Source organism: Mytilus californianus, unplaced genomic scaffold (assembly GCF_021869535.1).
Source record: "Mytilus californianus isolate M0D057914Y unplaced genomic scaffold, xbMytCali1.0.p SCAF_3, whole genome shotgun sequence".
NCBI classification, from domain to species: domain Eukaryota; kingdom Metazoa; phylum Mollusca; class Bivalvia; order Mytilida; family Mytilidae; genus Mytilus; species Mytilus californianus.
This window is the reverse complement of record NW_026262679.1, coordinates 75,930,527-75,945,471: the sequence shown is the minus strand read 5'-3', so window position 1 is coordinate 75,945,471 and position 14,945 is coordinate 75,930,527. Positions and strand designations below refer to the sequence as shown.

Here is a 14,945-nt window from a genome sequence, read left to right as displayed (position 1 = left end):
TTTGATAAAACATTATACTATCTAACAAAATCAATCGCATAGCTTCAAAAATCAAAAATGTTTAAATTAAATTTGCTTTTGAAATAATAGTCAGTTCTTTAAATTGTATATATGTAAACAAAATAGTTTTTAACTTGGCGTCCGCTTACCTTAAGCCAGCAAAATAGCACGATGTATTTTCTATTTTTCCAGCGCCGGCAACAAATTCACTATAATTATATTGCCGGTGCCGGTAAAATAGCCATTTCTTTAGAAATATGCTATGTTTCCGGCTTGAATTAAGATATTTTATTGCTGGGGCGTATGACATTTGCGCCGATTTTATAAATGTTCAATCTTTCATTTGCGCCGATTTGGTTGTTTCATTTGCGCCGATTCAATAATTTCAAGTTCCATTTGCTCCTTTTTGCGTTTAAGTGCTGTGCTTTTTTAATCAGAGCCGGCAAAATAGCATATTTTCTATTTTGCCGGTGCCGGCAAAATAGCCGCTGCCTAATAAAAAAAAATATATCGATGTGACTGCATGGTATAAGTATTACCATCCTTGACGACTGATGAAAACCGCTAGCATGGAATTCTATATCATACCACCATACATCGTGCACTGTGTTACTACTCTAAATGTAGCTAACGAGGACGAATATGCATGACTTGAATGACTCAAGCTATATTTGTATAAAGCATATAGGTAGTCAAGTAGTCTTGGTCGTTGCAAAAGGGGAAGGGGTGCCACTATGTCACAGACGCATGGATTCAAGCCTTGTCTAGAAAAGGAACAAAACTGCGTTAACATTACTCCTAAAAGGAAAACATTATCCCTTTATAACATATTTAAAGATTGGGAGTTTGAGAAGCTAAATCTAAAATTTTGCAAGTATATTATTGGTGTTACAAAGATGTGCACAAACGTAGCAGTCCTGTCTGAACTGGGTAGATATCCTCTTTATATAAATTTGCTAACACATATGTTTATGTATTGGCATAGACTAGAGAATTCCCCATCTGATTTATAGAAAAGTGTTTATGCCGAGTTAAAAATGATTGAGAGTAAAGCTCAAACTAACTCCAATAATTCATGGCTCTCTAATATCATTTTCTACAGCGAAAAATTGGGTATTGACCTAAATATATGTAAAAATTTAGGCAAAAATAAATTAAAAAATTTACTGAAAAAACAGCTCAAATTAAATTTTCAAAATGATTGGAAGAAAATGCGAGATTTTTATTTACAGAATCAAGGCAAATTGGACACTTATTTTTCATTCAAGAGGTCATTTGACTATGAAAATTATTTAGATTTAAAGCACCCCCAAAAACATTTGTTAACAAAATACAGACTCAGCAATCACTGTTTAAGAATAGAAACTGGCAGACATGAACGTTTTATCAATGTATGTGGTAAATATGAAATATTACCTCGACATGAGAGGATATGTTTATATTGTAATTCAAATTCTATTGAAAATGAAATGCACTTTCTTCTGGAATGCCCTCTTTACAATAACCTCAGAAGAGATATGACTGATTATATAAAAAAATACCGTGGCCCAGTTTAGTTAATTTAAACAGAAAGATCTTTTTACATGGATCATGAGTAATGAAGATAGCAGTTTTTGCGTGAACCCTGAGGGTTCACGCATATTTATTAGTTAGAAATATAGTCTATGGAGGAATATTCGGAAGCTAAATTATTGTTCATTCGGAACAACTATTCATCTTATCTGTATTAGCTTCCTGCAATTAAGAGCACCTCCATACGGTGTATCTAAGATATTTAAAACATGGCAATAAAGAATTTTCGAAGATCGCTAATTCACTTATCTGATATATGATAAAAAACAATCTATAGATCCTTTTCAAACATGTATATTTATTGTAAAGCTACATTTTATGCATTGCAAGGGTTTACTGACATGAGCAAAGTTGACAGTTGTACCCTTTGATAAACAACTGAAAGTTAAATGGTCAAGATTTAATTATAGCGACCTATGGTATCAAACATCTGTGTCTAGATATTCACAGAGAGATATTTTAATTAGTGCTGTGGTTTCTACATAATGAGTTATAGTGGGCTTTGGAATTTGATTTGTAACAACAAAATCATTATGCACACTTGTCATTTTGACAAATCAGATAAAAAAACCTGTTTCAAATGAAAATAAAACAAGTAAAATAAAGACTGTTCGTTAATATACATTTTTACAACTTTTAATGTTTCCTTTTTACAGTATTCTCTATCAATTAAGTTATCTTGTAAGTTAATTAAATGTTTATTTAATACATTGATGTCACTATTAACTCAATGACCGCTGCAGAAAGTCTTGACTCGTTCAAGAGACTACTGCATGCACATTAAATTCCAAGTCCCATGTTTTTATTTGCACCATGTATAAATGTTATGTACAGCACAAATTATTTCCTTTCTGTTAAAATTATTTTTGGACTTGTTAAGTATGCAAGCACACACCAAACAGGACAGGATAGTCAACCAAATGACGGTGGTCACTTAGTGGTAGAAGTAGAAATTTCTTATATTATTCACACACTGTAATGCTCTTAAATTTATGTGTGTTTTGGATGTGCACTTATGATTGGTAAATATTGATACGTTTCTTTGTTTTTAATATATGTGACTTAACATCAAGAATTCCATTATTATGGAATCGTTCACTTTTGTACACTTCGGTATCTAAATAGAGGGTGGTAAAAGGGAGGGTCTGAACACGGAAACACGTGAAATAACAAATCGCGAAAACGTTGCACGAAAAAAAAACACTCTGGTAAAACGAAGCCAAGGAATAAAATCGTAAATATTAAGGAAAAAAGTACAAACGTTATTACTCAGCAGTTCTTGGAGATCATGCAGTCATTATAAATGGACATGGCGACCCTGCATGTGGTCACCTTTTAGCGTCCATTAGTTGCATCCGATTTATCATAGTAATACAATAGGCTATTAATAAAACATCAATAAGTAGTCTTAGTTTTGCTGATGATCTTTTAATATTATCAGAATCACAAAACGGTTAACAATCTGCTTTGAATAAACTGGAAAAAAATATTGCTACAAATGGCAACTGACTGTAAATACAAATAAAACAAAAATTATGATTTTTCATTCTAGAGATTCTTTTGAGTCAAAATTTGTTTATAAACAAAATCAGTTAACTGAAGTTAAAGAGTATAATTTTCTTGGGAACGTTATTGATAATAAAGGAAAATTTAAGAGATCTACACATGAACTATCCAAGAAAGCGCTTAAAGCGTTATTTTCATTAAAAAAATATATGTCTAATTTTCATCATGTCCCTGTTGATTTATCATGTAAATTATTTGATTCACTAATTAAACCCATAATTTTATATAATAGCGAGATCTGGTTTATGGAAGATTATTACTCAATTTTTAGAGCCATAAATAGAGCCACTTTGCATGGAACTAACTGTGATATTTTATCATTGACAGATAGAATCAGCTTTGAGAAAGTGCATCATAAATTTTGTAAAACTGTTCTTGGAATTAAAAAAACCTCATGTAATATAGCTGCAAAGTCTGAGTTAGGACGATTTCCGCTTGACTCCTTTATTAAAACTCAAGTTTTATTATATTTTTGTAGAATAAACTGCCATGAAATAAACCCTCTTGTTAAAGAAGCTTTTGCAGTAAATAAGCCTATGTCTGAAGATGGAATATATACTTGGTATACTTTTGCCAAGAATATTTTTAAAGAATTTAATATTGATGAAGAAGAATATGTTGATTTTGATAAACCTTTTAAACTTATAAAAAATTCACTCAAAAAAACTTTTAAACATATTGTGAAGGAAAAGTATAATAACATCACTCTTGAAAAACTTTCAAATATTGATAACAGTTCAAAACTTTATCTTTATAGTAAACTTAAAAATGAAATTAAATTGAAGGACTACTTGCACAATCTAAACAATTTTAATAGTCGTCAACTTTTAACAAAATTACGTGTAAGTGATCATAATTTGGAAATTGAATTAGGACGTTATAAAAAAATTCAAAGAGAACACAGACTGTGCAAAGTTTGTAAAATTTTAGATGATGAGGAACACTTGCCAAATTAACAGTAATGTAAGACATTCCCTTATAAATGCAATTAAAACCCATTATCCTAATTTTAACCAGCTTGACTCAAACTCTAAACTTAAAACTATTCTAGATCCCAATAAAGATATTTTGTCTAGTGTTGTAGACTATATAAAGCAATCTATGGAATTGCGAAAATAAGGTCCACATTGGTCAATTATATATATTATTAATATCAACTTGACTTGTTTAAAACATTTATCATGTATTATGTTTCTTGTCACTTGTGTATACAATGTACTATGTTTGCATTTTAACCCGCCAGGGTTTCATGTTTTGCAATAAAGTTATTATATATAAAACTATATATATATATAAGACCTGAATAAATATCTTGGGACCAGTTAATTAGTTTATAATTTAAAACAATATTTGGCCTGACTTTGAATTAGTCCCGGTTTATTTTTTAATCAAATGCGGGACAAGCACGAGAAAATAAGAGTACCGACACGAAACACGGAAAATAATTATGGGAAAACACGAAGCACGCACATCGAACCAAACACGAGAAAACGAGAAATAAAACGTCGAAACACGGAAACACGTGAAATAAAAAGGCCGAAAACGTTGCACGAAAATAACCCTTTACCACCCTCTAAATAGGCCATACTAGATGTCGGCACCTCATATCAGAACTTAAGTAGATGGTCAATTTCGTTTGCAAGGTTAAAGAAATCTTCAACTTGCTCTAATTTGCCTGTGAAGACCATAAAACCGTCATCCCTATTGACAGTGTAATTTGATGTTTTCTCTCCATTGGAACTTATCTAAGATTTTAATGAATAGGGCAGACATATGCAGATCTGTGCATGTTAGTGACAATGGGCGCTCCTATAATGTGTTTGTATAACAGTCCATTAAACTCAAATTCATTGTTTCTAAGAATTAATTTAACAAATGCAGTTAAATCTATTTTGTTGTGAATCTTTAAAGTATATTCTCCTGTGTGTCAATAAATTTTAATGCGTCGATAACAGTTTCTTCTAAATTATCAATGATCATATTTGTGTACATTGACGTACATTATAGGCAATACGAATGCATACTTTTTTTTACCTCGTGTGACTCTATTTTATTAATGATTTTTTGTATCTTGAATGTAATAGTTATGCCTCTTCAATAATTGGATGTTGGACGTGTACTAATTGATAATTTAGTCTTAGATGCATGACTTTTTTAATTAGTTGTTAGTGGCTTTGAACTAGCTGTCAGTAACTGCGAGTACTCTCAGATCTGTACTTAGTGTCTATTTGTTGTTGGGATATACAAGTACCCGGCCACGTCCACTCTGTGTAGTATTTCTGTTTGTATCCATCTGATGAGTTAAGCCTTTTTCAACTGCTTTTTATATAGTTCGTTCTTATGTTGTACTGTTACACCACTGTCCCAGGTTAGGGGGAGGGTTGGGATCCCGCTAACATGTTTAACTCTGCCACATTCTGTATGTATGTGCCTGTCCAAAGTCAGGAGCCTGTAATTCAGTGGTTGTCGTTTGTTGATGTGTTACATATTTGTTTTTCGTTAATTTTTTGTACATAAATTAGGCCGTTAGTTTTCTCGTTTGAATTGTTTTACATTTGTCATTTCGGGGCCTTTTATAGCTGACTATGCGGTATGGGCTTTGCTCATTGTTGAAGGCCGTACGTTGACCTATAGTTGTTAATTTCTGTGTCATTTGGTCTCTTGTGGAGTATTGTCTTATTGGCAATCATACCACATCTTCTTTTTTATATTTATAATTAGATCAAGTAAGTATCTCTCGCGGGAGAGTTACACTTATTGATGATTGGTCGGTAACGAACATTAATGTGTCCTGCTAGCTGACCAGTTCGCAATGCCTCATTACTTATTTCTAGATTAATTTTATGAATTTTTGGAAGAAAGTACATGTGTCCTCCATGTTTTGAATTATTATTATTCTTTAAGAAATTATACGTCTGGGAATCTTTTTTTTTCTCTCTCTTGCTTTATATTTAACCGTGACTTCTCTCAACATGCCAAAATTGTAATGATTTACAATAAAAAGAAAATATTATCCTCCACACACATGGCCAAGATAACACTGATATATAATTTCTTATTCAGTTGAATTAATAATTAGAATAAAAAAGTTCTAAGGTTCACGTATTGTCTTTTTTTTTTAAAGCAACTTGTTTATCTATTTTATGTGCATACCTTGATAAAGGCCTGCAACTTAGAAACTCAGAAAATAAGTTAAATACTCTAATAGATAGCAAAATTATCTCCCCTTGACCACTGACCCTTTCCTCATGCATTTGAACTATTATTTTATGTTTCTTTAATCACTCTGTAATGTCTATGTCATGTTGTTATTAATGTTATGCTCTTAATGGGCCCTTTAATTTGGAAAAATAAAAATATTGTATTGTATTGTATATTGTTAATCTAAAAATATTGCTGGGCTGAATATCATACGAATTTTCTGTTATGTATGGTGTTAGCTCTGTATAACCCTAGAATATCCGATCTATACGATAGATTATGTCTATATAATAGTCAACGATTGCTTTCAAGTTCATCTGTTGGTATATGAATGAGCAACGGTACAGTACTTAAAAAAAGTATACACTTGTGCAAAAGTGCACAACACCAAAAATAATTCAATAAAAGAACGTCAAACACACAAAAAGCAATTAAAAAAATGCCCGTCATCCAAAGCGAACTTCCGATATAAAATGGCAAAATATTTTACATTGCACAACTAATCGGCACTGACCCTGATAGAAATTTGTGTATTTATTTTTTTCATGACGCAATTGATAGCGTCTATTTACCACCACAATTACCGTCCACACACAGTTCATTGTTGTTACCACCTTCAATACAATAGTTCCTTTCCCATGCGCTCTTCTTTGCATAGACTGTCTGAGGCTTAGGCTATATTACAGAGGATTTTTGAGAGGAATAAAAAGAAATAGATACGCATAAAACACTGTCAGAAGTAAATTTTGAATGGTTGTCTCTTTGGGATATGTCTTAACAGCATGTGTGTTCCGTTTTTTTTTTTACAGAATGTCAATGCTCCTTTGGAAACAACTTTTCTTACAAACTTTTCTTTTATTCCTTTATGAGACAGACTACATGCAGCGAATTCTGTTAATTTACATTAGGATAATCGTCAAATGACGCATGCAGAGATGAGCTCGTGGTTCCCCTTTTATGTATTCGTTATTATTAGACCTTGTAAAATATTTTTTTATAATTTAGAAATGTGAATAAAAAAAGCTATTCTTTTAGAGGTATTTATTTGATAAAAACTATATGGCATTGTTGAAAAAAACCACTCATATGGTGTGGCTGTTTCTAGAATTTTTGTTTAAATAATTGAAATTATAATCATTTCTTAAAAACTAAAAAGGTTGATAGCCAACCATTTTATTTAAGTTAGCCGGGTTATTAAAACAGAAAATTGTCTCAAAATTCATGTATGTACGTCTAAACAAGTGACAACTCTACGACAGATCCATCGATTGGATCACCAGTGAAGGTGATATACGGCTGAAAACACATATTATATTCAAAATTACCGTCTAAATATCAGCACAACAATGTTAAATCTGCAAATTTGCGGAAGCAAATTTTTGTTCTTCCCTCGCCGGGATTCGAGCTCATGCATGCTATTGGGATATCGTGACAACACCGCCTGCACTGTGTCTAGCGCTCTAGACCACTCGGCCATCTAGACTGAACTAAAATTTCAGCTTTCGGTGGTCTAATGTTACCTTTCCTCGTCAGTAGAAGACAGTACATGATATATTAGGCATGAAGATGGAATTGATTGCAGACTAGCTAAATTATCTGTCGTTAAGGACCGTAAGATGCAGTCACAGAAATAATTATTAATAGTATGTACGTCTAAACAAGTGACAACTCGACGACAGATCAATGCATTGGATCACCAGTGAAGGTGATACACGACTGAAAACACATATTATATATATTCATAATTACTCTAAATATCAGCACAACAATGTTAAATCTGCGGAAGCAAATTATTTTTCTTCCCTCGCCGGGATTCGAGCTCATGCTATTAGGATATCCGATGACAACACCGCCTGCACTGTGTCCAGCGCTCTAGACCACTAGGCCACTAGATGAACTAAAAATGCAGCTATATGTATATATATATGTATATATATATAAACAAGTCTAAATTGAAAACAACGTTCAACAACCTATGATTGCGTTGGATAAAAACCGCAATTTTTATACGTGTGCATGCAAAACAAATTTCTTGGTAGAGGGGTCTAAATACAGCACAAACAACATTTTCCAAAAGACCAAATGAGTGAAACAGTATATTTTAACAAAGCGCATTTGACTAGCAGGTCGAACAACTGATGTTCTTAAATCCTGCTGACTGCCGTGGCGATTGCCAAAAAAACGGATCACAAGATGTAACAAAACAGATCTTATTATTGAATTATTACTAAACAGAAAACAATAAACTTGCGGAAAAGATGGTATACCGCAAACATGAGGTGCAAAAATTTGTACACCATATCCGGATTTCGACAATTAATGTCTCTTCAGCCACGGTGATGTTAGGAATCGAAACGGTATTTGGAAGGCCATATAATTTACCTCAATTTAGGATAGACTCTTGAATTTTGAAAGAGTCAAATAGGATGAACGGATCATATAAACCCGAAGGCAAATATAATACAAGCCCAAACGAAAAAATATATACAAGTCTAAATTGAAAATAACGTTCAAACCTATAATTGCGTTGGATAAAAACCGCAATTTTTATACGTGTGCATGCAAAAGAAATTTCTTGTTAGAGGGGTCTAAATACAGCACAAACAACATTTTCCAAAAGACCAAAAAAGTGAAAAAGTATATATATGGAAATTTAACGTATTTAATGTTCAAATAAAAGTCCAAACTGCCACGGTAACTAGCAACACACTGAAAGCCTAGTGGCACATTTAAATCTAGTTTACTGATAGAGTCCTTATTTAATTATTGGGAATAGGGAACAAAATTGGTTATTATTCAAATTTCAAATTAGTGCACACAGGAACAGCCAAACAAACCATGGAATGTAAGTAATTAGAAGATGGAGCCTCGATTCCTTTTGAAATGTCGGATTATTGAGATCTACTGCAGCTTCTCACACTGAGAACTATTCAAACAAGATCACTGCCGGTATATAATCTGACTGACTTGAGAATTTTTTTTTTAATTATTTTATGTAACTGCACTTTAAAACATTTTAATTGCTAATTGTACTTATATATTCTGCTCAGTAATGGATGTCATGATTGGCATAATAATGTATCGTGTGTTTTCTTATAGTATTTTCGAGAGCTTTGATAACAGATACTCTCATGATAAATCTGATGAGTTCCGAGTAAGGTCATGTGACCTTCGCCATTGGTGTTTGTTGGCAATTGTCATATCTTAAATTCAGAATTTAAACGATTTTCAAGATATATTTAGATGTCATGGTTTCCAAAGGTAAAATAAAATCACATATATTTAATTCTTCCAGTAATTTGTAAATGCAAAATGTCATTAGTAAATAAAATTGAAGCTGCGACGCCGGAAAAAAGTCAGTACTGAGAAAGGAAAACTCCCGAGACAAATTATTTTTTATTTACATTTTAGTTTGGTTGTAGTAAGGATTTAGTTAGATATGTACAGCTATGGTTGTATCATAATACTGTTAGAATACTAACATCAATAAGATTCATAGATTCCCCCCTGCATAGAGGGTGGACGAGTAAGCAGACTATGGTTCTTTTCATCTAATAACACCACCACTATATTCTGTAATCTTATTTTATATTTTGCATTCAATGAGTCATAATAATTATAATTCCATCTCATCATAGAGGTTGGTCTATTTAAAACTTTTATCAGATACAATGAACATGACGAAGCTAAGTAAACCTATTTGGAGCAGTCATGCAGTCACTGGAAAAAAATTGTTAGCAGGGGGTATTTGGGGGTGGCAGCCTCTCAAAAGCTGGACGATTATAGAAACATTTTTATAGAAAAAAAGTGTTTTATAAAATTTTTGTTTACAATGCTTCTGTGACGGGATTGCTTCCCTTTGAAATTTAGTAGAATCATGCTCTCCCGTTACATTGGCGCCCAACAATAAAAACCCACGGTTAGAAGAAATACCTAGCCAGGTTAAACATAAATAAAAAAGGTTGAAGATATCATCATTATAGAGTATAATGACTCTTGAGGTGGGGGAAGTGTGACAGGATTGCTCCCCTTAGAAATTTAGTAGAATCATGCTTTCCGGTTACACTACACTGGTGCTACACCACGGTGGAAATACAACATTCAACCAAGAGATTTAAGTCGTATGTTTCGCATTAAAACTATTTATTAATCATGGAAGTATTATATTGACAGGAACTACTACGACCTGACTTCAAACATTTCATCTGCAATGCCTCGCGCAATTTAATGACATGTTAATTAACTTGATGCATGGCACGTTGTTTACACACCAGTTTGTGGCGCCTTACAATATTGTCATTCTTGGTTGCTTTGGCGATTACAGAAATAAACAAAGAAATTGAAAGTTGTGATAAATTCTAAGGAAACCGCAGTCGGCAAACCTCAGCAGATTCCGTTACCCTACATCTGCCTATGTGTGCCTATTGATAGATTGATGGATTTGTGCAAGACATCATTTATTCTAGAAAAACACTTTTGACAATGGAAATTTGTACCATATTAATTGATTATATACACCATGTTTATTGATTTATTTTTCGGTAGAAATTGCATTATGTATTATTTCGTTGTGATAAATTACTGTTTGTTTAACTCCAGTGGCATGCATTTCATGCATATTTAAGACGATTGTAAAATGATTGATCTGATTGAAATAAGAAATTAAAGAAATTTTAAATAGATGTAAGAATTATAAGGCTTCGTTCTAAATCCAGGGTAAGATAGTTGGTTGGTATACAAATGTTTCTGCTGAGCCCAGGTGTATTGAAATTTTTTCAAGTAATGTAACTGTAAAGTAATACTTACTAGTATCATTTGGACAGAAAGTGATAAAATATTTTATGGGACAGAGATGGTTTAGCCATTCCATAACATTTTATATGTCTTCATTTATTTCACAAATTGATATTAAAATATGGGTCAAATCATAAGTCATGATTGGCACATTCATAAATGTACAAATAGAAATATTGACCCCGGCTGTATATTATCGGACAAAATTCGTTCAAATACGAATATTTTAGCAGTTTTGAATTTCACAAATGCCAAAAAATTAAAACACACATATTTATAAACATGATAAATTATATTTGTTATATATAATTTCTGTGTTATATAGTCCTTGATTGATTAATTTTATCATTTAAAACTGAAAATTTCTACTTTCCTGGCTAATCCAGGCCCTTTACTATATATATATATAAATCGGTTCGTCATAGTGTATATTTATATCAGGAAAATTTTTGTGACTCAGCAGTAACCAGAACACACCCTTATTTTAAAACATTGTACAATGTAGTATGATTAATTCTGGGCCGATTTTCATTGTATATGCATCAGTCGATTTGTTTAAATAAGTTGTTTATGAATAATGGTCAACCGACGCGATTGAAATAAGCAAAGGAGTTTTCTGACAGGTATTGATGTTAACCTGTCTTGATAAAAACCATGTGATTGATAAGAAGTATTTCTGGTCAATTTATGACTGCTACCCGGGTTATAAATAAGTGCTAATTGTAGTTCCTGTCAATATAATACTTCCATGATTTAATCATGGAAACCTAAAACAAAAATTTGTTAGGTCATAAAAATCAGCTTTTTATTTTGATTGGTGATGGTGGTGACCTTGTTTTGTAAAAAAAAGAGGTTCTATCACAAACTAATGTAGGCTTGTGAAAAAGAACGAATATGGCACACAGACAGTAAATAACCAATGCAACACAGAATGAGACATCCAAAGCTTGCCTGGCCATATGTGTACAATAATTAATAATGTAAAATGTACTATTCAGGTCATATTCTATGAATATTATACACACATTAAAAAACACATCTGCAATACGTTAAGCTATGTTTGAAAACTGTCAAATCTTAATTGACTAGGATTGCCAGTTTTCTTGCTGAAGGTTGTGGTTCTCTCCAGGCACTCTGGCTTCTTCCACCAATTAAAACTGGCCATCAAAAATAGCTAATAGTGCTAAAAGTGTCGTTTAACACCATATAAAATGTTCTGTTCATATAGCACTTTATGTATCTACGGTATTTCTAGGTAATTAAAGATGTCTGCCATTGACCCAGAAAATGGTGATGTTATAGAAAATCCTGATCCAGAGGCTGACACAGACTTTACAAATTCAGCAGAAGATGAATTTCATTTAGATAGCAATGCTGAGGATGAATTCCATATAAACAATAATGCTCAGAGTGGTATTGAAGATGTTAATGTTGATGACAGTCCTGAAACTGCTGCTGCAGGAAATGAGCAGGGAATAAGTGAATGTGACCATGCTAAACTATGTTTAGACAGTGACAATGAACTTCCTTCTTCTAAAAGTGAAAATAGAAATCCTGCAATTCAAACGGGTGAAAAGGAAAGTGATCATGGTGATGTCAATACTGATTGTACAAATGGTGCACTAGAGAAATATGAGACAGAATCTTCAGTTTCTGAAACAAACCATACTGAAGAAAGCTTAGATGTAGAAGAACACGTGGAAGCTGATGCTTGTGACAGTTTTGAAGTACCAGAAGCAGAATTAGGCCATGACATCCCTGAGGCAGAATTGTGTCAGATTGCTGAATCTGCTCGGACTGAATCAGAATGTTGTCAAAATAACTCTGACTCTCTTCAGAAGAGAGTAAGCACACATGAAGATGATATTTCAGAAGGAGAAGTGCAGGGAGAAAAGGAGGCAGATGAAGTGTTAGACATTGCCCAAGGTTGTAGTTCTGTACCTCAGATATTAAAGTTGACTAAGTCTGAAAGTGTAGAATCATATGAACCGGAGTGTGATCAAGAAAGTTCACCTGTGAGTCAAAATAAATGTAATGATGAACCAGAAAACAATGAAAATAGCGCCTGCAGTGAAAATGAATTGACTGAAGGTAGTGGAAAATCTGGCAATATTGAACATAAAAAAGTATTAGAAAACAAAGAAAATACTAATATAGTAGAGGTTGAAGGTTATTCTAGTCTTGTAAATGAATGTGTTCAGAAGGATGCTAGCAGCACGTCTAGTCAAAACAATGATAATCAGCTGATAACTAATATGCAAACTTCTTGTGATGAATGTGGCAAAACCGAAAATGACAGATTGAAAGAGGGTGATAGTTCAGTTAAAAAATCAGACCCGACCAATCCTGATATAGGGAACAAGAAGGAGAGTAGTCACCGTAAAGAGGCATTGGATGCAGGAAAAAATTTTGTTGATTTAGAAGTTGCGGTCTCAGATGATGATTTGTTATCTGAGTTAGATTCTGAGTTAGGAGTTGTCTGTGATAATAATATAGATTCCCAAAATGGCCAAATAAATGGAGATGTAAAAGTCAAAGAATTGAAATTGAATTCAGCAGAAGGGACATCAGAAAGTTCGAATAAAAACGAAAACAATTCTTCTGATGAAGGTGATGTTCAAGAGAATGACAATATTAGTGAAGAAGCATGGAAAATGATTCAAGACTTGCAATATAAACTCAGTGTTTCTAGGCAGCAACTTCAGAGACAGGAGAAACATCTTCAAAGGTTTGTAAGGCCACACTTAAAATATTTTGGTTTGCCCAAACCCTACCCAAAGGTAGAGACAGTGGGTAGGTAGGTAGGCATTTTCTTTTTTTTTCGACAAAGAGAAATTGAAGTGTAAGACGTTTTGTAGTCTTCATGCCTATCTGATTAAAAAAAACTTGTTCACATCAGGACAATAAAAGATTTTGAGTAGGCAGCTATTTTCTGGGTAGGTTGGGTTAGGGCAAACAAACATATTTTTTTTATGGCCTAAAGTAGTATGTTAAAAAGTCCTCTAGTTAAATTAAATATGCTAAATACAATATCCATGTATATGTACGTGTACACTAATTATAAGAATATTAAAATAAGAAGATGTGGTATGATTGCCAATGAGACAACTCTCCACAAAAGACCAAGTGACACAGAAATTAACAACTATAGGTCACTGTACGGCCTTCAACAATGAGCAAGGCCCATACACTAATGTATGTTTATGTTGTATTAACATGTATTGTTGTCCTGCAAGATTCATTATTATCATTAAAACATGGAATCACAGTCATTTCTAGATTTTTTCTAACTTTTTTACATAATGTACATTTGTCCAAACATCATGAACATGCCAAAACTTCAGATTATTGACAAAACATTTGTTTGATCGTGTATAAGTAAAGTAACAATCATGTGTTAATAGTGCTTGTACCAGTATTCTAGATCTACAATGTATGTACAACATTTATTGGTTGTAAAACAAGGTACATGTTAATAACACTTGTACTATTATGGGCTATATATATATGTATGTCATGTATGTACAGTATACACATGATACATTTTACAATGTTTGTATGATTTAGTTTACCTATATATTATATACATGATTTTTATTAGTTGAAGAAACTGGAGTTTCTGGGATACAATGCTACATGTAGTGTTTGGAATCGGCTGGAAAATTATTATCAACTACTGTGGATTCCTGATTAATCATGTTAATCATGATATGGAATACCAATTTTCATGGATTTCGAGGGTATACACATGATACACAAACTACGAAATTAAATGTTCAACAAAGTACAATTTTCTATTAAAAAAATTTTTA

General features: G+C 32.7%; 1 protein-coding gene across 2 annotated transcripts in view; it reads left to right on the top strand.

Annotated features, from left to right (window-relative positions):
* The first annotated feature begins 9,493 nt into the window (after nt 1-9,493).
* The window catches only part of LOC127733239 (coiled-coil domain-containing protein 186-like), a 37,904-nt gene continuing 32,452 nt past the window's right edge, over nt 9,494-14,945 (top strand). For both annotated transcript variants that reach the window (XM_052242555.1, XM_052242554.1), the window contains exons 1-2: nt 9,494-9,600; nt 12,389-13,861. In XM_052242555.1, the coding sequence (XP_052098515.1) occupies nt 12,399-13,861 (1,463 nt within the window). In that variant the 5' untranslated portion in view covers nt 9,494-9,600; nt 12,389-12,398. The remainder of the gene's footprint in view (nt 9,601-12,388; nt 13,862-14,945) is intronic.